Source organism: Ochotona curzoniae, unplaced genomic scaffold (genome assembly GCF_017591425.1).
Source record: "Ochotona curzoniae isolate NIBS_2020 unplaced genomic scaffold, NIBS_Ocur_1.0 contig_2692, whole genome shotgun sequence".
NCBI classification, from domain to species: Eukaryota; Metazoa; Chordata; class Mammalia; order Lagomorpha; family Ochotonidae; genus Ochotona; species Ochotona curzoniae.
Window position 1 is genome coordinate 16,613,312 of NW_024465556.1, and position 23,054 is coordinate 16,636,365.

The 23,054-nt window shown below is 42.7% G+C and overlaps 1 protein-coding gene across 6 annotated transcripts in view; it reads right to left on the reverse strand.

Annotated features, from left to right (window-relative positions):
• Positions 1-23,054, reverse strand: part of ASCC1 (activating signal cointegrator 1 complex subunit 1) — a 96,341-nt gene that overhangs the window by 46,195 nt on the left and 27,092 nt on the right. For all 6 annotated transcript variants that reach the window (XM_040975914.1, XM_040975913.1, XM_040975911.1 and 3 more), the window contains 2 exons: positions 11,922-12,058; positions 1,035-1,154 (listed from right to left, as the gene is read on the reverse strand). In XM_040975914.1, coding sequence (XP_040831848.1) covers positions 1,035-1,154; positions 11,922-12,058 — 257 coding nt within the window. The remainder of the gene's footprint in view (positions 1-1,034; positions 1,155-11,921; positions 12,059-23,054) is intronic.

Consider the following 23,054-nt stretch of genomic DNA (forward strand, 5'->3'; position numbering starts at 1 on the left):
TTGGGAAGTGAGCTAACAGATGAAGATCAATATTTCTGTGTCTCTCTTGCTCTCTCTTTCCTTGTCTTTCAAACAAAATGAAGGAAAAAAAATAATTTAGGAATTTTAAAAAATAGAATATTTACTATCCAAGCAATTCAATAGTTACTAAGCTAAAAATGTGTCCATTTAAGATATTTTTTACTATTAAAAAGTAATGATGGGCCTGGTGCCGTGGCCTAGCGACTAAAGTCCTTGTGTTGAACACGCTGGGATCCCATGTGGGCGCCAGTTCTAATCCCGGCAGCTCCACTTCCCATCCAGCTCCCTGCTTGTGGCCTGGAAAAGCACTTGAGGATGGACCAAAGCCTTGGGACCCTGCACCCGTGTGGGAGACCTGGAGGAAGTTTCTGGCTCCTGGCTCCTGGCTCTGGATCAGCAAAGCACTGGCTGTTGTGCTCACTTGGGGAGTGAATATTGTATATGTGACTTTGTAATAAAAATAAAATAAATCTTTTGAAAAAAAAAAGTAATGATAAGTGAGCATTAAAGAAGTGCTCTCTTTATAGCAGTAAGGTCCCAAAGAAAAGGAATCAAAATGAAGAGAGCTTTCCATGTTGATGGTTAATGTTCCTAAATCCTGCCTATAAGACGTGTGGCAAGCAGCAATCCCACAATGTGACACAATATAAGAAGGGGGGCAGATTCTCTGCACGCCAGAGAAAGCAGCATTATGACAGGAAGCAGAGCGGTGATGATGGGCATAATAAGCTGATTTTCCAGAAAAAAAGTTTAAAATTAGAAAAACACTGCACTGAGGTTTGAGTGTCGAGCCCTACTGTAGATTTAAAAGAATGCTAGCTGTTAAGAGAAGTAAACATTTCTAACTGGAAAGAGATAAAAAGAGGAAGGGCTAAGCTTCACCTTCTGTTTTATTATGAAGACAATAAAATCTAAGGGTTACTTGTTCACTTCCAGAAATAAAGTAAGAATAATTTCCAGAGATGGATTTTGTCACCTCTCAGCTAAAACAAAGAAGCATTCCAGAACCATACCTGCTGGAGCCATCTTTCATATGCACTTTGGCATAAAGAACGTCTACCATGCCAGGATCGTCGTTCATGTATTCTATGCCTGCCATCTCCACTTCCAGGGGCTTGCCCCCTGAAATGTCACTGCAAAGGAAAAACACAGAAGACTGTTACAGTTACTGAAGCAGCATTTCACTCATATGACAACATACAGATAGATAGTTCATACTAAGCAACAATCTGGCCATATCTATAAAAAGCTTTCAAGAATGGACAACCTTTGCCCAAACAGCTTCATTTCTAGGAGCACATCCTAAGGAAACAACTCAGAATCAAGCTACTGAACCAACCATATTTAATGAAACAAAGCTCTTCTTTTAAAAATTTTTTAAATTTATTATTATTATTATCATCATCATTTTATGATACAGTTCCATAGGTCCCTGGGATTTCCCTTATCCCTCCCTAATTTCCCCACCCTCCAAGTTCCCCTATATCATTACTAAAGTAGAGTTTTTCACACACAGTCATGTCCATTATTGTGGGCATGAACAATGGCAGAAAGTCCATCATCCTACTGTCATATAATAAACAGTTTCACTGGGAGTCCATCTTTAGTCTGGAAGTAGAGATGCATACTGCATTGTACCCTCACATCTGGATATGTCAGTCTCCATTCCACAGTAATAATACATCCCCTTAAATGAAAAGCCGCAAAACCAAATAAACAACAGGAAGAAAAAAGAAAGAAATTAACAACATCATGAAGTTAAATAACATGCTACTGAATGACTAATGTGTTGCTGAATAAATGTAAATGAAAATAAAGAATCTTCTTTAAGAAAAAGATGCCAATATATAATCTATGAGTCACTGAAGAATTTAATCAGAAGAAAGTGTTTTGAAGAGATGAAACTAACAGCAACAACAAAAAAAAATCAAAATCCATGTGATATAGTTTCCGCTGATTTTTGTTGAAGTGTGTCTCTTCCAGACAATAAATAAATGGGCTTTGTTTTTTAATCCAGTCTACTAACCTATGACGTTTGATTGAGCTTAAGCCATTTACATTCAGGGTTAATATGTATGGATGGTACTTTGGTCCTGTCATTCTAGGAATGGGTTGTTCACTGATTTAGTCTTTTGTTCTTATTTTACTGGGATGTTCTTCCCATTTGCCTTTAGTTTTGGTGAGTGCTATTCCTCTTCTCTGGCAAGAGAATATCTTTAAGTATCATTTGTAGGGCAGGATTGGAAGAGGCAAATTCTTTTAACTTTTCTTTACTGTGGAAGAATTTTACTTCATTTTCAAAGACAAAAGAAAGCTTTGCTGGATATGTTATCCTGGGCTGACAAATTTTTGCTTTTAGAATCTGGAATATGTCACTCCATTCTTTTCTGGCCTGTAGAGTTTTCTGTGAGAGGTCTCCTGTGAGTTTAACTGGCATTCCTTTATATGTAAATTGATTTTTTTCACATGTACATTTAAGGATTTTTTTCCCTATGTTCAATTAAAGAAAGCTTGATTATCATGTGTCGTGGTGAAGACACGTTTGATCAACCCTGTTGGGAGTCCGTGCCCCTCCTGGATGTTGTGTGCCATTTCTTTCTCCAGTTTAGGAAAAATTTCCCTTATTATTTCATTAAATACATCTTTAATCCCAGTTTCTCTTTCTGTACCTTCTGGGACTCCCATAACTCTTACATTAGGCTTTTTAATGGTGTCTTTCAATTCTTGAATACTTTGTTTTGGCCTGATCCGGCTCTGTTTCCAGCTTTTTGCTTGTTTCCCACTGGTGACAGGAAATATCTTCCAATTCTGAGATTCTTCTGCCTCCTTCATTCTATTTTGGAGACCCTGTACTGTACTTTTCATTTACTCCACTGCATTCTTCATTTCTAATGTATCACTTTCATTTGATTCATTTCCAGTGTGACATATTCCTTAAATTCCTTAAACACCTGCTTTACATGCTTCTCATTGTTAAGAAGCTTTGTAACAAGTGTTTTGAATTCTGTATCTCCCATTTTCTCCATGTCTTCCTCAGTTAACTCTGAGGTTGGCAAAAGGTTTTTGCTCCTTTGCAGGAGAGTCTTCATTAATATTCATTGTACCCTTGGCTCTTCTTTTGCTCTTGGTTGTTGTACTTCTGGTTATCAGATTCTCCTTCTCCTTGGTGCAGGTTTCTAAACTGTGTCACCCACAGGTCTACAGTTCAATTTTACCTATTGCAGTTCACACACAGCTCTTTGTTTGCAATCACTTGTGCCACTCCCTCCAGTGAGTTTCAGGTCTGGATTCTTATGTTAGATTTCCACCATGGTCTCCGTAGCCCCAGCTCCTGGCTCACCAGTCTCCACCTCCTGTGACACTGTGCTGAGGCAGCACCGTAGTCTGTATAACCTTTCTCCTACTTCTGGTTGGAGCAGGTCCCAGGATTAGGGAGATGCCAGGTGTTCTATATAGTTAGCTTGTTGGTGGTGGTAATCTTGAAGGAACCTGTTGGCTATTATGTCTGAGAGCCACCTGGACCTATTTTGACCATTACAATGCCATAGTCAGTATTATTTTCCTGTGGGACCAGTGCAATGCACTGAGTTCAATGAGTTTTTGCCAAATTCAGCGCATGTGCAGCTCACTGAAAACCTAAATTCTTTGCCATGCTGTACAAAATGGCACCTGATATACCACTACTAAAGTTCTTGATCCGCTGGCCATCAGGTCTGAGTGCTACCCAGACCTGTCTTGATTGCAACCTGTAGTTCACCGAGTCAGAAATGAGATCACTCCCAGCTCCGTGCATGCACAGTCCTGCCCCATGGCCCTTGCCTCCTTAAACAGAATGGCGCCTAATTCAGCTCTAGGCGGGAAGACTGGGCTGTGAAATCCACCTGTTCCTGCACCACCTGTCTGAAACCTGCTGCTCCATTTCTGCTCCTGGCCAAATCAAGCAGACCAGCAGGATGGGTGTTTCTTTGTCTGGGTTCACCTCCGGAGCTCCTGGTAAATGTCCCTTCCCATCTGGTTGCTGGTGGAGTTCTGGTTGATGGTGCAGTTCAGATCACCATTCGCTGAATGCTGCTGGGGTATCAGTTACTGCAACACACCATTGTTTTCGCTGCCTTCCTGTGTCAGTCTCCAGGTACCCCTCTGCTGTTGTTCTATCATCTTCTATTTCCTGGAATGTGCCCTCTCTGCTTCACACTGGTTAATGTTTCTCTGTTCATTTAAATGTGTCCTTACCCTATTCTGACATCTTGATTCTCTGAAGCTAACCTCTTTTTTACAAAAGAATTCCAACTGATAAATGCAGAAGGAATGACAAAATTGGACTACCTCATTTTACAACTGCTTAAAAAATAAGGGCTCTAGACAATAAACACCAATAGTTGCCAAAACCTGGGGGAAATGCTGGGGACAATATAAAGAGACTACTATAAAGGTGAGCTCTATAAACACTGGAGTATGATAGCCAAACTTGAACCCAGTGATCAGTACACAAAAAATAAACAACCAGATAAAATGTCTCTCAACACGGTTCTATAATAGAGGTACAACAATGAGAAACAATTTGTGCGCTGGTTTTCAACTGAGGCCTTGTTTGGAGTAGCACACAATTTGCAACAAGGTTCTAATATGAGATTATTAGATAAACTGCTTTCTATGAGTGCCAAATCACGTGAGTGTAGAAAATTTTTGTGTATGTTGACATACAAAAACAATATATTTAAGTTTTAAAAAGGTATATAATAAGGCTGATATTATAGCACAGTGCATTAAGCTAATATTTGTGATGCTAGCATCCCATATCAGAGTTTCAGTTTAAGTCCTGTCTGCTCTGTTTCTAATCCACTTCCATGCAAATATGCCTGAGGAAGTAACTGAAGATGGCCCAAATACTTAGGTCCTGATCACATATGTGGAATATGCAGATGGAGTTTCAGGCTCCTGGCTTTAGCCTACCCCAGCCCCAGCAGTTATAACCACTGGGGAAGTAAGCCAGAAGATGGAATCAATCAATCAAGCAAGCAAGCAAGCAATCTCATTTTCTTTCTTCCTCCTTCCTTCTCTCTCCCTCTCTAGCCAAGCTTTAAAAAAAAAAAAAAACAAAACAAAAAAAAAAAAAACTGGGGGCCTGTGCTGTGGTACAGCATGTGAAGTTGTCTGGTGTGCTGCCAGCATTCTTTATGACCAACAGCTCAGATCCCGGCTTCTCCACTTCAGGTCCAGCTCCCTGCTATGATCTGGGAAAACAGTAGAATATGGCCCAAGGGTTTGGACAACTGCATAAAATCATGTAGGAGACCCAAATGAAGACTTCCCATTTGCTGGCACACTCCCAAGTGGTCATAATGGCTGGGCTGGGCCAGGTCAAAGCCAAGAGCCTGGAACTCAGTGCAATTTCCCAGGAAGAAGACTAGGATTCACCTACTTGAGGCATCACCACTACCTCCCAGGGTCTGCATGGGCAGGAAGCTGGAGTTAGGAGCCTGAGCCAAGACAAAGCCAGGTGCTCCAACATGGGATGCAGGCATCCTAACCACTAGCCAAGTGCACGCTTTCTAAAGGGTAAGATTACAAGCGATACTTTCCTTTATTTGTAAATGATACTCTCCTTTATTTGTAAATTTTGACCTTTCCAAAATTAACATGTATCAATTGTAGGCTAAGTAAAACCTTAGCATCCTGTTTTCTTCCCAGACTGCTTAAACTGACTTTTACTTCAACCAGAAAAGGCCATATTGTGCTAAGCCAAAATGCAGCTAAAAATTGACTCAGCACATATATTATGCAAGCCCCAAGAGGCAAGGAACTCACTTCATCTTACTCCCTGTGTGTCCCCAGTACTTGGCACAATGCCTTATATTAAATGAGTGGCTTACTGTAAAGCGGGTAGTCGTTCTTAGAGAATTCAGAGATGAATATTATAACACATAGATTTGCACTAGGAAGAAAAAAGTCTGATAAAGATTCAAGCACAAACCCTTTTTAAGACCCGTTAAAAGCTAATTCCAGGGCCTGGCGCGGTGGTGCAGTGGTTAAGGTCCTCACCTTGCATGCCCGGGATCCCATATGGGCGCCGGTTCTATCCTGGCAGCCCCGCTTCCCATGCAGCTCCCTGCCTGTGGCCCGGGAAAGCAGTTGAGGATGGCCCAAAGCTTTGGGACCCTGCACCCGCATGGGAGACCTGAAAGAGGCTCCTGGCTTCGGATTGGCATAGCATCGGCCGTTGTGCTCACTTGGGGAGTGAATCATCGGACGGAAGATCTTCCTCTCTGTCTCTCCTCTCTGTATATCTGCCTTTCCAATAAAAAAATAATAAAAATAAATCTTTAAAAAAAAAAAAGCTAATTCCAGGGACTGGCACAATGGTTCAACTGGCTAATCCTCTGCCTGCAAGCATCAGCATCTCATATGGGCATTGGTTTGTGTTCTGATTGTTCCACTTCTGATCCAGTTCCCTGCTTATGACCTGGGAAAGCAGTGGAGGATGGCCCAGGTCCTTGGGACTTTGCACCAGCATGGGAGATCCAGAAGCAGCTCCTGGCTCCTGGCTTTGGAACAGCTCAGCTCTGGCCATTGTGGCCATTTGGGGAGTGATCCAGTGGATGGAGGATCTTTCTGTCTCTTCACTCTGTGGATCAGCCTTTCCAATAAAAATGAATAAATCATTAAAGAATTCCAAGGGCCTGCATTGTAAAGCATCAGATTAATCTACCACCTGTATTGCTAGCATCCCATATGAACACTAGTTCCAGACCTGGCTGTTGGAAGCCATTTGGGGGAGGGAACCAGCAGAAAGAAGATGGCACTCACTCACTCATTCTGTCTCTCTGGCTTTGACTCTTTCTCTCCTCCCTCTCCTTCTCTGTAATTAACTTTTAAATAACTTTTAAAAATCTAAAAAATCATAATAAAAGAAAACAAAACAGGAAGCAAAGCTTGTTTTGTAAGTAGAAACAGAAACTCATTCACCTTACCACTAAGACTTGACCAAAGGGCAGGAGAGAAATCTATGAGTTTGCACATCTACTTTGTCATGGTGGCTGAAGTATTCCCCCTGCAACATAAGTGATCACACCTGCTGACCAAGTGACACCTGAAACACTAATCAGGTACTAGCAACTGTGCACAGGTGTGTTTACTTCTTTTCTTCTCTCTCTGTTCTTGTTACTCCTCAATTGCTTACTTGGTTTGAACTCAGCTCTGCTGGGAACACTTGGGCACAAATACAGCAGCACTGGCTACACAAGTGTTACATATTTGTCAGACTACATACTCAGAGCCACCATGCTGTCTGTGTCCTGAAGCTCACAAAGAAAAGTCACAAGGGACCCATTCAGAGCTTCAGAATTTACTCGACACTGAATAATTCATGCAAACTCTATTGAGCTGCATAGCCTTCAGCAAAAGAATGGAAATGAAAATTTTGTTTCTGATCAGATAGCATTCATTAAGCTAAAAAACAAACCTCAAATCTGAAACATCCAACTGCTCATTTCTTTATAACAGCAATATAACACCACAATTTTAATCAGATATAGCCACCATACATTTTAATACTTCAATTTTTAAAAGTATCAAGTTAAACTATATTATGTATAATTTATTTTCAATGTTTTTTCCTTTCATGTTTTAATTATGAATCTTTACTCCATAAAAGGTTCAGGTTAGGCGCAGGTATTTGTGCAGCAATTAAGGTATAGGTGCAGCAATTAAGACACCGCAGCTGTTGGACCCGGTGCCTAGCCTAGCAGCTAAGGTCCTTGCGTAGCACAAACTGGGATCCCATATGGGCACTGGTTCATATCCCAGCATCCCTGCTTCCCACCTAGCTCCCTGCTTGGGAAAGTAGTTGAGGATGGCCCAAGGCCTTGGAACCCTGCACCCGTGTGGGAGACCTGGAAGATGTCCCAGACTCCTAGATTCAGTTCAATGCAGCCCTGGCCATTTGGGTTCTTTGGGGAGTGAATCAATGGACAGAAGATGTTCCTCTTTGTCTCTCCTCTCTGTATCTCTGATGTTTCAATAAAAACAAAATAATATAAAAGAATTTTGAAAAAGACACTGCAGCTGTGGCACAGCAGCTTAACCCACCACTCACAACCCCCACATGATTCTGGTTTGAGTCCCTGTTAATGCAGGTTCCTGCTAATGTGCCTGGGAAAGCAGTAGAAGATGGTCCTTGTACCCATGCCACCCAAGTAGGAGATCAGGATGAAGTTCACCTGTCTAGGTTTCAGCCACACCCAGACCTGACTGTTACAGCCACTTGGGGAGTGACCTAGCCGGTGGGAGATCTCTCTCTCTTTATCATATTACATTTTACATATATAATTCACTGTTCAAGAAAAAAAAAAGACTTTTTTAGGGTCACCTGCAGCCTATACTGAAATGCCTGGTTCTGGGTCTTGGCTCTGCTTTGGATTCAGCTTCCTGTCAATTCACACCCTGGGAAGCAGCAGGTGACAGCAAAGTAAACTTACAGAAAAAGAGAAGAGTGAGAGAGGCAGAAAGATCTTCCATCTGCTGATTCATTCCCTAAATGGCCAAAATAGCCAGAGCTGGGCTGGACCAAAGACAGGAGCCAAGAGCTTCTTCTGAGTTTGTTACTTGGGTGCAGGAGTCCAAGCACCTGGGCCACTTCCACTGCTTTCCCAGACACAGCAGCAGGGAGCTGGATTGGAAGTTGAGCAGCCAGGACTTGACTTGATACCCATATGGGATGCCAAAGCTGCAGCTGGTGACTTTACCTGCTATATCACAGTACCAGCCCCAGCATCAAACATTTTTAAAGGTTCCGGTTAGAAATTATTCATGGACATTCTCTTCTCTCTAAATACAGAAGTATCAAAGGCTGAGATCAAATAGTAAAAAAAAAAAAAAAAAAAAAAAAAAAAAAGTGCCTGGTCCCCTGGATCCATCCATGTCAGAGATCTAGAAGCACCTGGTTTTGGACCAGCTCAGCTCTGCCATTTCAGTCATTTGAAGAGTGAACCAGTAAATGGATGCTCTCTCTCTCTCCCCATCCTTCTCTCTCTCTCTCTCTAACTCTGCCTTTCAAATCAATAAATCTTTACAAGAAAACAACAACAAAGTGCTTTCTACACCCCGAGAAGTCTCCTCCTTTAGAGAAATAAGGCACGCCTAACCAATGCAAGCAACCAACTCCGAGCTCATCCTCCCTCTCAGCAGTACATTAATTCAGTGCCATATACTTTTTTAGACAGTGCATATGGCAGGGTGGGAGGTTAGAGAAGAGGGCAGGGGAGGTTTGCTTCATATTATTTGTTGGTTTCAAATCTTTCTAGCATTCTGAAAAGAGCATCTTCAAATACATTTTTGCATGCACTGCAGATTTTTGGCAGAGTAACTTTGTCCTATTTCAAAAGCTTTGCTGAATTTGAAAAAAACTACAATTACTGTTTTCATCCTGTCATGTCAAAAATTCTTGGAAACTATTAAAAATCACTCTTTATTCCCTAAGCACACCAATTCTGACATGCTTAAAGGGTTCAGCTTTGGCATTTAGTCACAAAAGGCACCAAGCAACATAAAAGGAAGGAACATAGCTAAATCTTCACATAGCTTAGAATAAAGCCTGGGTGATTAAAAAAAAAAAAAAAAAAAAAACCTAAGGCCTGATTTCATAAAGTAAAACAGAATAAAAACTTCTCCAAACAAATATTTTATCTACCTTCAATTTTTTTCTAAGCAGCATTATCCCAACAACAACCAAGAAAATGCAGTAACTTTCCATTTAGCTTAGCAAAACATAAACCAGAAACAAATTAAAGGATCAGAACTGATCCTTAAATCAAATAAAACTACCCTGCTTTGTAATGTATGGCATGAGGGTTTATTTTATACAAAGAAAAATTCAAAGTATCTAATGACAAACACCAAATTATTCTGAATTTTAGCTGAGAATGAGAAAAAACAGCACTGGATAAAGAACAAAACCAATGGTTTATGCTCTCAGGAAGAGCAGACAGGCTGTTTGTAAACCCAATTAGCCCATGATTTTGCTCAAGAAAAGTCTTCTAAGCAGCAGGAAAGGCTGACCCAGACATAAGTAATTGCACATACACAGCTTTGTACTCAGCACACCTGTGGGAAACTGTCAGCTCTACTTTGTTAACCCATGAATTTCTTTCTTTTTTTTTTTTAAGATTCATTTATTTTTATTGGAAGGGCAGATCAGATTTACGAAGGAACGAGAGACAGACAGAAAGCTCTTCCATCCACTGCTCCACTCCCCAAGTGGCTGCAATGGCCAGAGCTGAGCTGATCCAAAGCCAGGAGCCAGGAGCTTTTTCAGGGCTTTCCATGTGGATACAGAGTCCCAAAGCTTTGGGCCATCCTCCACTGCCATCCCAGGCTACAAGCAGCAGGCTGGATCAGAAATGTAGTAGCCAGAAAACAAACCAGCACCTGTTCGGGATGCTAGTGTCACAGGGTGGGGGATTAGTCTGTAGAGCCACGGCACCAGCCCCTCCCATGAACTCATTTCACAAGGCCACATTAGAATAGCATGGGACCTGCTAAAATATTGGTGTTAATGCTCTAATTTTTCTTCGGCAATCTTAAGTTTTTTCAAGTAAAGGGAGACAGGGAAAGACGTGGCTCTTTGAAATAAAGCCAGATTAACATGTACATCAGATTAGCACGTAAATCAATATTTTGCAGTAAACAAATAATAACTATGCCCTCAGAACAACAGTATTTTCTGAGTCAAAGCAGACTGCCTGGGGCTGGAGCCATAGCGTAGCCTTTTTGGAATTCATAAATATGTTGTCTTGTATGGCGAAGACATGCTTGCAAATGTAATTATGGTTAAGGAAGTTCACATAGTCTTGAGTCTGGAGTACCTGCATGGGCTCAATCAAATCTCCCAGGCTCTTAAAAGTATACAACTTGCTTGCTGTGGCCACAGAGATGTGACAATAGAGGGTCACACATGCAATGTTAATTACATTAAAGAAGGAACAAAGGTGCTACCAGTGGACAGACACTAGAAACTGGACTCCAAAGGTATAGAAATAGCTATGACCCTCGAGGTTCCACAAAGTCAATAAAACCTAGAACAGAGGGCCAGGGCACTGGCTTAACTGGTTAATCTTCCACCTCCCAGCACTGGTATCCCATATGGGCACCATTTAATATGACTCTGGCCCGCTTCCCATCTGTATGTTGCCTGGGAAAGCACAGAGGATGGCCCAAAGCCTTGGAATCCTGCACCCATGAGGGGGACCTCAGGGAGGCTCCTGGCTTTGGATCAGCTTGGCTATGGCCAATTGAAGAGTGAACCAGAAGATAGAGGATCTTTGTCTTTTCTCTGTAAATCTGATCGGTCATTCAATGAAAATAAATAAATTTCTAAAAATTTTAATGAATGAACAAATAAAATACATAAAATTTAAAATTAAAAAATAAAGAAACCTGGATCAGTCATCTGACCCAACGGGAGCATTTGGTGTTTTGTAAGCTGTCACTTGGGGATGCCTGCATCTTATAGCAGAGTGCCTAAGTTCATACCTGGGCTTCACTCTATGTTTCAGCTTCATATTAAGACTACATTGGCAAGCAGATGATGATTCAAATGACTGGATTCACTGTCACCAATGTTTTCAGCCCCTGACATCTGAGTGGCCCAGCTTTGGCTGTGATGTGCCTTTGGGAAATGAACCAATAAGATGGGAGATATATGCCTATCTTTCCATAAAAATCTGTAAATTCATGAGGCCATCAGCTTTACAATTCATTTTAAACTTTTCAGATAACCATCTGAGGTTACATGCTACCAATGGGTGAGTCAATAAATCCTGTCTCCGCCATTCAGCTCCCTAGTGTAAAAGCAAGCCAGCCCAGCCTGACCACCCTCCCTACTCCTGAGCGTCACCACTCACTTAATAAATTCCTCTTTGCACTGCTGTAGCATTTCACATGTCTGCTGGATCTCTTCCTCACTCAGCAGTACCAACACCCCAATAGTCAGGTGAAGCTTTTTGGGCTTCTGGAAAATGGTGCTATCAACTCCATGATCCTGTTACAAAAGGAGGAAAAATAAACAACTCAGTCCATATAAAAGTACAAATCAGGAACAAAACTTGAGACCACATGAAGGAACTCATATACTTGGAGCCAATCAGGAAGGAAGGAAGGAAGGAAGGAAGGGAGGAAGAGAGGGAGGGAGGGAAAGGAAAGGAAAGGAAAGGAAAATGACGCTTATTTTTATTTGCTTTGAAAGTCATAGTTGTGAAAGAGAGACCTTCTATCTGGTGGTTCACTCCTGGGTGGCTGTAACAGCCAGGACTGTGCCAGATTCAAGCTAGGACTCAAGTGGGTAATCTCCTACTTGGGTGCAGGGACCCAATTGTTTGGATCATCTTCTGCTGCTTTTCCCAGACCTTTAGCAGGGAGCTGGATCAGAAGTGGAACAGCTGGGACTCAAATCAGCACTTACATGGGATGCCAGAGGGTGGGGAATGAGCCTGCTGAGCCACCAGGCTGGGCCCCAAATAAAATTTACCTTAAATGTGTCTGACTAAGAATGTTTTCTCTGTGTGAATGACAAGATCTTGGAATAAAAAAATAAGTTTGCTCCCTCATCCACTTCAGTAACTTTCTGATCCTTTGGGTATGTACCCAAGAATGGAGATGGATGAATCAAGTGATAATTCTACATTTAACCTTTCAAAGATCACCAAGAGTGTTTCACACTGGCCCAAGTACTGCACATTCCTAGTAGTATTATGAGCGGTCTCCAGAAAGTTTGTGGGAAATGTTTATGATGAAACAAATATCTACGTAGTTTCAAAAATTTTTTGCAACAAAAATCTTTAAATTCCTCTTTCTATGAACTTTCAGAAGTACTTCCACACACAAAGGTCCCTGTTTAAAATCCATTGCTTTGGACCTGGCACGATAGCCTTATGGCTAAACTCCTTACTTTACATGCACTGGGATTCCATATAGGCACCGGTTCTAATCCTGGCAGCCTCACTTCCCATCCAGCTCCCTGCTTGTGGCCTGGGAAAGCAGTTGAGGACGGCCCAAAGCCTTGGGACCCTGCACCCACATCAGTATAGAATCCCAAGGCATTCAGTCATCCTCAACTACTCTCCTAGGTCATAAGCAGGGACCCGGATGGAAAATGGCACAGCCAGGATAAGAACCAGTGCCCATACAGGATCCTGGTGGTTGCAAGGTGAGGATTTAGCCACTGAGCCATAGCGCCAAGCCCATAAATTGCTTTTTATGGTAACTAACATAAGTCACAGTATTTCAGTTTTGTTCTGAACATGAAAAAAAGAAAAAAATGTTGACTCTTCTTTCTCCTATGCAAGCAAAGCAATTATACTACTGCTAACTTCAAGTTTTTATCTCATCATCAGAACCCAGCCTAAGCCTAATACAACAACCCAAGGGCAGAGAAACATATTTATCAAATGTGGACAGCTTGCATCCTGTTCTTGGTTTGCCTAAGACTTCCTGCCTAATTTTTGCCTGGCAACAGTAGCTAATAGATTATTTCTTTTCTAAGTGTTAATGGAGCTTCAGCTATTTTTACATCTGATACAGAGTTCTGTGATTCCACACATCAGCCCAAATTGCCTCAGTTATGGAAAGTGACAGAAAAAAACAATCAGCTTTAAATGTGTCAAAGAAACCCAAGTGCTAGGCTTATTACCCAGGTGCTCTAACCAGCGGCACAATGTGTCACTTCGGAAAAGGCACATGTTAAAAAGACCCTCCTCAATGGCTCCAGTATACACAGCCTTGCCCCAAATTAGTTGTTCCCCTAGCATTCATAGTGCATACCTTTTGAACCCTTTCTCTGCTCCAGGCACACTTTGAGCACGTTGTAGACTATGAGGGGAGTACCCTCAGTATACACGTTTTACAGATGAGGAAACTGAGGCACTGAGAAAATTAGCCACCTTGCCAGGGTAACACTGCTAGGAATGAAAAAAACAAGCAGGCATATCCCCCAAAGCCTATAATTTAATCAGCATTATTTCCTCCCCATTAAATGCTGCTCAAAGGAGGCTAAGTAATAGCAAGAGGCAAGTCCTTATGCATTTGAACAAACCTCACATAAAAACAGGTTTATCACTAAATTAATCCTTGGAATAAAACAAAATTCTACAGAAAGTAGCTTCAAAGTCTGCCTTTTCTTTAAAAAAAAAAAAAAAAAACTCTGCTTGAAAGGCAGAGTTACAGAGAGATGGAAGACAACACGGACGGAGAGAGCCACCACGGGTGGCAGAAACCCAAGAAATTTGGCCATGATCTGCTACCTTCCCAGGCATATTATTAGGGAGCTAAACTGAAAGCAGAGTTACAGGACTCAAACTGGCCTTCGAACAGAGGCCAGCACTGCAAAGGGCAGCTTAACCTACTGTACCACAATGCCAGCCTCAATCACTTCATCACAAAAAGGAAAGGAAAGGAAAGGAAAAGCACTTGGAGTTGGTTAGCAGGATTTAGACACAGCGTGGCATACCCACATCCCATATTAAAGTACAGGGCTCCAACTCAACATCCAGTTCCTGGCTCCAGCTTCCTGCTAACACAGAGCCTGGTAGGCAGCAGTGACAGCTCAAGTAGATAGGTCCTTGCCACCCATGTGGCAGACTAAGACTGAGTTCCTAGTTTTGGCCTGGTCCATCCCCCAGCCACTGTGAGTATTTGGGGGAAAGGCAGTAAAAAAGAAAGCATTCTCTATCTAATAAACAAATAATTTATTAAAATAGACAATATAGTAACTTATAAACTATAGAAGAATAGAAATGCATGATTCTGTATATCAATGATTGAGAGATGAGAGAATAAAGTGCTTCTTTTTCTGAAAACTTTCAAATTTTCATTTGATTTGAAAGGCAGAGAGAGAATCAGGGAAAGAACCTCCACCCTCTAGTTCACTCCCAAATGCACACAACAGCCAGAACTGGGAGAAGCTTAAGTCAGAACTCAGTGTGGGTCTCATATGTAGGTTAAAGTGATCCAAGTACTTCAGCCATCACCTGCTGCCTTTTAGGGGGTGTACTAGCGAGAAACTAGGGGAGCAGAGGGGCTAGGACTAAATCCAGGCACTCTGGTATAAGATGGCAGATATTCTAAAATGGGATGCAGTAACTGAACTGCTGCATCAAATGCTCACAAGAGAAGGTTATTTCTTACTGACAAATATCAAATGTCAACTGATGAATACAGAGAAAATACAGGAGCTGGAAAATCATAATTTTGCAAGCATGGGAGTCTGAAAATGTCCTCCCACAGATTGTTTATAGGTTGAAAGGAAAACTAATAGCAACTACACAGTGAAGAAATTAAATAACACTCTGACAGGGTGATATCAAAATTAACATCACCAAGAGGAGGCATGGCTATCTTCCAAGAACAACACGCTGTCCCTTAAACACTATGTTCCACTCAGGAAGTGGAATCTAAGTCTACTCCTGAGGAAGAGGCACAGGGCTCAGAAACATCAGCGTGTTGAGAAAGACAAAGAAAGGCTGTGCAAATGCTCTAGATTTGAGAATATGACAACTGGATACACCACTTAATCCTGAACTGTATTCTGTAAAGGAATGGGAAAGCCTACAAAGAACATTGTTGAATTAACTAACAAAATTAGAGCATGCATGGAAAATTCCATAAATCATCACTGTTTAATTTGCTGCGACTGAGAACTGCGGGGTTATTACATCTAAATAAAAAAAAGGAAGGTTCCTGATCTTGGGAAATATTCACTGAAGTAATTATGGGTGAGGGGCCATGACATGTAACTCATCCTAATGCATAATTAAATCTAAGGTCAGAAAAATACAAATGAGAAAGAGCAAAATAGTAGTAGGCAAACAAATTGTTAGTCTTACAAGTTTTCTGAGTTTAAAAGCTTTTCCCATAGCAGTTTTCTGTAGCTGCTGCAACAACTTAAACACAAACTAAATGACTTACAATAATACAAACTTAGATACTATCTGAGTGCCTTCTGGAGATGGGGCTCTACACTGAATCAGCAAGGCTCTCAAGTGGACCACCCCTTGACTTTTTCCAGCTTCCAGAAGCTGCCAGCAAGCTTGGGCTCACAGCCACATCACTTTGATCTCTGCTTTAATGATCCTATCTTCTCTCTTACCAATGCAGAATAACCACCCCAACTCAAGATCTTTAACTTAATCACATCTCAAAGTCTCCAAAAAAGGGACAGTAACATAGTCACAGGTTTGGGGACTAGAAAGTGGCAGGACACCATTTAACCTGACACATCCCTTCACACACACACACACACAACACACACACCACACACACACCCCCCAAAATAGTCCTTTAGGGCATTATTGAAGATAGACATTTGGGCCTCAACTCTGGGACTAAGATGTCATTACTGTAAAAGACAGGACAGTGGCTGGCCCCTGAAGGAAGAAGAAAGGAAGAAGACAGAGACAAAAGGATACAGTCTGGAATACTTGCAAGCTTCCTGCTCCCAGCAGCCCCAAAGTGGGGAAACAAAGAAGTAATGGGGAGACAAATCATTCATTTGTTCTGTACAGTCCTCTGATCTGTGTCATAGCTCACAATCAAAATGGTTTTAAGAGGACTCCAAGCACAAATGTAAAAGAAAAAGTTACTTTCAGGGTTTTAAAGGTAAAATTTCACTATTTCCTCTTTTTTCAAAGTATTCATCTACTTGAAATGCAGAGCAACACATACAGAGAGACAGAGAGAGAAAGGGTGCTCTTCCACCCACTGGTTCATCTCCCAAATGCCAACAGCTAGGACTCTGCAAGTTCTAAGCCAGGAGCCCAGAACTTCAGTTTAGTCTCACAAATGGGGGGCAGTGGCTCAAGTATCTGAGTCCTCAACTGCTGCCTCCAGGGTGCTAGCAAGAATCCAAACTGGGGCCTGGCGACATGGCCTAGCAGCTAAAGTCCTCGCCTTGAACGTGCCGGGATCCCATATGGACGGCAGTTCTATCCCGGAAGCTCCACTTCCCATCCAGCTCCCTGCTTGTGGCCTGGGAAAGCAGTCGAGGACAGCCCATGCACCCGTGTAGGAGACCCAGAAGAAGTTCCTGGATCCTGGCTTCGGATCGGCATAGCATCAGCTGTTGCGCTCACTTGGGGAGTGAATCATCGGACAGAAGATCTTCCTCTCTGTCTCTCCTCCTCTCTGTATATCTGACTTTCCAATAAATAAATAACTCTTCAAAAAAAAAGAAAAGAAAAGAAAAAAAGAATCCAAACTGGAAGCAGAGGATCCAGGACTTAAACCAACTCTCTGATACAAGCATCCCCAGCAGCAGTTGAACCAGCTGTGCCACAGGCCTACCCTTGGTGCCACTTTAAAAAAAGGAAAGAAGGAAAGAAAGAAAAAAAAAAAAAAAGAATAGCAGCTGGAGGGAAAAATAAGGAGAAGAAATAGCCAGGACCTGACTGTGAGAACCAGACACAATTCTAAACTTCTGAGAGAGCTTGCCAGCACCTCCCTAGATCAACCTGAGATAATCAACTAGTAAAGTAAGGGCTGTAAAACAAACCTAATGGTTTATATTCCCTACTTTATCATTTGCCACTATCATATATCACTGCCCTTTCAACTCCTTTATTCTTATTTTCCAGCCTTTTCTCTTGTAATCTGCCCTACTGCCCAGGTAGAAAAAGGAGGTTTCACAATACTCCTTACCTCTCCCTCTCTCTTTGGGAGCCTTTAGCTAACACAACTTCACTTGCCAAAGAAGCACTGTGTATCAAGAAACAAAAAACAAAGAATGCAACACAATGGAAAAAGCAAGAGAGAGGATACCTAAAGAGGATATGGCTGGGAGTCTTTTGGGGAATTTGGGGAGAGTCATAAGAATTCAAGTATTCAATTCCACTGCAGATTATACAATATACAGTGGTTTACCCTATTGGACAGTCTCTTATGAATGGGGAAAACATCCTCAGTGGTTCCCTGCCTACCAATTACATCCACCAAGAAAAAAAAACAACTTTTCTGTTCCTGGTTATCTAAATTGAATGTAGAGCCAAACAATCTAGAAGGCAATGGCATAAATCTCTAGAGTCACTGTTTTTCTTTGCTCGGAATGTATCATATTCTTGCCACAAGTCCGTTCACTGAAATGAATAAAGACCAACATCAAATTCCTTACTCCAGGGGTTTAATTATGCTGGGCCCTGCTCCAATTTCCCCATTACATGGAGTTGGAACTGCCTGGCTCCATTAGGTTGGCCACCCAGGCTGGCGCCTGAAAACCCTGATGGTACTGACCTTCCACCCAGCAGGCAGAAGCAAAAGGTGAAGTAACAGGAATTTCCCAGGCAGTTTTGTCCAGAGGGGAATAAATGTATTTTTCCCTAAGTCCCACTGTTTCTGAGCCTCAGTTTTTATCTGTTAATATATGTCAGATCTCACCTACAAGCAGGCAGGGTGCATGCAGACTCTACCTCCACAGGAAACAGGTACAAGTCTACGTCCCAATCCACAGATCAAGGTCAAGCCTTGATTGGCAGCCCCCAGCGCACAACCTGAACTCTTGTTCAGACTGTAGGTTATGATTTACATCAGCAACCACTGCATCATCTCAGGCCCTCCACTGACGGCACTTTATAAAGCCTTGCACTCCAGGCTCCTCTGCAGCAGAACTGCTGGTAAGGTTGTCAGTATAAACAATTAATGGTAAGTAGCAACAACTGAAGACCTCAACATTAAAAAAGACCAGTAGAGAGTGAGACAGGCTAACCTGCCATGGAACACTCTCTGCTTCCTGAAAGCTTACAGACAGATAGGACAGACATACCCAACTGCATCTACAGAGCCACTGGCAAACAGAAAGGAAGCCTCTCTTCAGACACACCCCAACAAGGTCATGCTCCACCACACATTAAAAACAAAAGCAAAAACAATCCCTGGGCCCTGCGGCGTAGCCTAGTGGCTGAAGTCCTCACCTTGCATGTGCCGGGATCCCATATGGGCACCAGTTCATGTCCCAGCAGCCCCACTTCCCACTCAGCTCCCTGCCTGTGGCCTGGGAAAGCAGGCGAAGACGGCTCAAAGCCTTGGGACCCTGCACCCTCGTGGGAGACCCCGAAGCAGCTCCTGGCTCCTGGCTTCAGATCGGCTAAGCTCAAGCCATTGTGGCTACTTGGAGAGTGAATCATTGGACAGAAGATCTTCCTCTTGGTCTCTCCTCCTCTCTGTATATCTAACTTTGCAATAAAAATAAATAAATCTCAAAAAAAAAAAAGAACCTCTAACAATATGATCTAAGTATATAGCACACGGACTTAAATAATGTATAGCTCTCTGCCTGGATGACCCATGCCAAGAGAGGCAAAACCTTACCCTCCAATGATATCCACATATATTGTCTTTTAGGACATCCAAGAATAACAAAGACCTGTGTTTTAGCTAAAAAGGCCTTTAAGCCCGGAATAGTCACAGGTTCTAAGTCCACGGGTACGCATATGGTGCAGCACATTAAGGTGCTGCTTGGTACTCTCACTACCCAGACTGGAGTGCCAGTTCAAGTCTGAGATGTTCTGCTTCCAACCTAGCTGCCTAATGACACATCTCAGAAGCAGCAGACGATGAGTCAAGTACGTGGGTCCCTGTCACACCTGGGAGACATGAATGGAATTCCTGGCTCCTGGCTTCTGCCTGGCCTAGCACGCTTTTGCAGAAAGAACCAGTGGATGGAAAAAAATCGCTCTTTCTGTCTGTAATTCTCGTTTGGGCCTTTTAAAAAAAAATACAAACTGATTTTTATTTTCATTTAATTTTTTTTATTGCAAAGTCAGATATAAAGAGAAGAGGAGAGACAGAGAGGAAGATCATCCATCCGATGGTTCACTCCCCAAGTGGCCGCAAATGGCTGGAGCTAAGCTGATCCAAAGCCAGGAGCCAGGAGCTCTTCCAGGTCTTCCACGTAGGTGCAGGGTCCCAAGGTTTTGGGCTGTCCTCAACTGTTTTCCCAGGCCGCAAGCAACGAGCTGGATGGGAAGCTGGGCAGCCAGGATTAGAACCAGTGGCCATATGGGATCCCAGCATGTATAAAGTGAGGAATTTAAACACTAGGCTACCGTGTCAGGCCCCCTGTCATAATTCTCTCTGTCACTCCACTTCCAAACAGATAAAATATTTTAAAAATAATTCCAGGGCCCGGCGGCATATCCTAGCAGCTAAAGTCCTCGCCTTGAACGCGCAAGAATCCCATATAGATGGCAGTTCTAATCCTGGCAGCTCCACTTCCCATCCAGCTCCCTACTTGTGGCCTGGGAAAGCAGTCGAGGACAGCCCAAAGCTTTGGGACCCTGAACCCATGTGGGAGACCTGGAAGAAGTTCCTGGATCCTGGCTTCGGATCGGCATAGCATCAGCTGTTGCACTCACTTGGGGAGTGAATCATCGGACAGAAGATCTTCCTCTCTGTCTCTCCTCCTCTCTGTATATCTGACTTTCCAATAAATAAATAAATCTTTAAAAAACAAAATTCCGGGCCCGGCGCGGTGGCGCAAGTGGTTAAGTCCTCGCCTTGCACGCCCGGGATCCCATATGGGCGCCGGTTCTAATCCCGGCAGCCCCGCTTCCCTTCCAGCTCCCTGCCTGTGGCCTGGGAAAGCAGTCGAGGACGGCCCAAAGCTTTGGGACCCTGCACCCGCGTGGGAGACCTGGAAGAGGCTCCTGGCTTCGGATCGGCATAGTATCGGCCCGTTGCGGCTCACTTGGGGAGTGAATCATCGGACGGAAGATCTTCCTCTCTGTCTCTCCTCTCTGTATATCCGCCTTTCCAATAAAAAATAATAAAAATAAATCTTTAAAAAAAAAAAAAAACAAAATTCCAACCCTGTTAGACCAGCTTAATCTGACATGTCACCTCACTACTCCAGGCCTTGGCCTTCTCCTCTGTAAAACAGGGCAAATAGTCTACTTCCCCTCTGATTCAAAGGTTAGTTTTTCTTAACATGTTCCCACAAAACCTATGAATAAGTACCTGGTAACAAGACAAGTATTTTTGAGGATTCCCAGAAGCAAACAAGAAGAAGAAATGAGGAAGGGAGACTTCCCTCTGCTAAATGTATTTTCTTTTATAAGCAAATCATGAAAACCACTTCTAGGCAGGCAACATGAACCTCACTCACATGTTTTTCCAAATAAGGCAGAGGGTGAAAAGAGCATTTGGCTTTGCAGAGGTAGGCCTAGGTTCAAGTTCTAATTCTGCCACACATTAGCAGCATGACCCCAAGGGAAGTCATCCAGCAGCTCTGAAACTTTCATCATCTATGACACAGATGGTACTTGTAGCCTCAGGTTTGTTCTGAGGATTAAATGAAACCCATGTGGATGAAGTAAGTCTCTGGCATACAGCAGTATAGAATATAGACAAGCTTTCCCTTTTTATTGCTTTATATGTGATTATGCAACATCAAACAAAATACCATCTTTGCTCTCCCTTTGAAAGCAGCATCAGGAGCTAAACCAAGCACTGCTGAGTCATTTCCATGATTCTCTAAGAATGCTCGGGAAATCTGACTTTGATTTGAGACTCTATGGATTATTAATGAAAATCCTTGTTAGACTATAGTAAATATCAGAAAAAAGAGTTGGGTTATTCCAGATTTTAATTCTATATATTCAGAAAAAATAACAACATGGTGAGGGTTTTTAAAGTAAAGAACAAATGTTAAAGCATGAGCTGCTATACTGACAGAGAAAAAGTTTTTCTCAGGTGTTGTCGAAGTATTGTTACCCACTGGACAGTGAGTCCTTTCACTCAAGGATGCATTCCCACACCACTACAGGAGCACAAAGAACATTGAGGCCTGCCTTTCTGGAAGCACCACCACTCCTCCACAGCTTACTTAAAAGCACTAGCTACTAATGCATCCACCAATCCCTCATTTATTCTCAAACACAACTGTTAGAGTGACAGGACAAGCAACCCTGATCCAGCTGGTCCCGCAGGAGCTTCGTGATGCCACTCTCCACTCACCTCTACACTGTGATCCCTGAAATTGTTACACATTCTTTTGAGCAGATAAATAATCATAACAGCAGCAAACACTCACAAATAGCCTTGCACCATCATCTGCTCTAAACACCTTAAACTTATTAATTCACCTACTCTGCCTATCAACATTATAAGGTAATCACTATTTAGAGATCTCTGAAATATCTCAAGCAGACTCCTTATTATGTCACAGACCTATGATAACGTTCATTAAGCTGTGTCAACAGCCTACTTACTCTCAGCGCATCCTACATAGCTCTTCTCAATTACTTTGCATGGGGATGGGCACTGTGGTATAGCACATCAAGCCACTACTTGAGACATCCATTTTCTATATCTGAGTGCCAGTCAGAGTCCAATTTTTTTTAAAGATTTACTTATTTTATCGGAAAGGCAGATATACAGAGAGGAGGAGAGAGAGAAGAACTTCCGTCCATTGATTCACTCCCCAAGCGGCTACAATGGCCAGTGCTGCACCAAACCGAAGCCAGGAGCCAAGAACTTCTTTCCGGGTATCCCACATGGGTGCAGGGTCCCAAAGCTTTGGGCCGTCCCCGACTGCTTTCCCAGGCCACAAGCAGGGAGCTGGATGGGAAGTGGGGCTGCTGGGATTAGAACCGGCGCCCATATGGGATTCTGGCATGTTCAAGGCGAGGGCCTTAACCATTACACTATCATGCCAGGCCCCAGAGTCCAAATTACTCTTCTTCTAGCCAAGCTTCCTACTAGTGTGCTGAGGAAAGCAGTACATGATGCTTCAAGGGCTTGAGTGTTTGCCACTTATGCAGGAGTCCTGAATGGATTTCCAGGCTCCTAGCTCAGCTTATTCCAGCCCCAGCTGTTGCGGGCATTTAGGGAGTGAATCAGTAGCAATTGGGATTTGAACTGGTACTCATATGAGTTGCTAATGTTGCAAGCAATGGCTTTAGCTATGGTGACACAATGCCGATCCTTCCTGTCTACTCTTAACTACCATCCTTTTCTTCCCTTACTCATTTTCTACGCTCCCCACCCACTTGGGA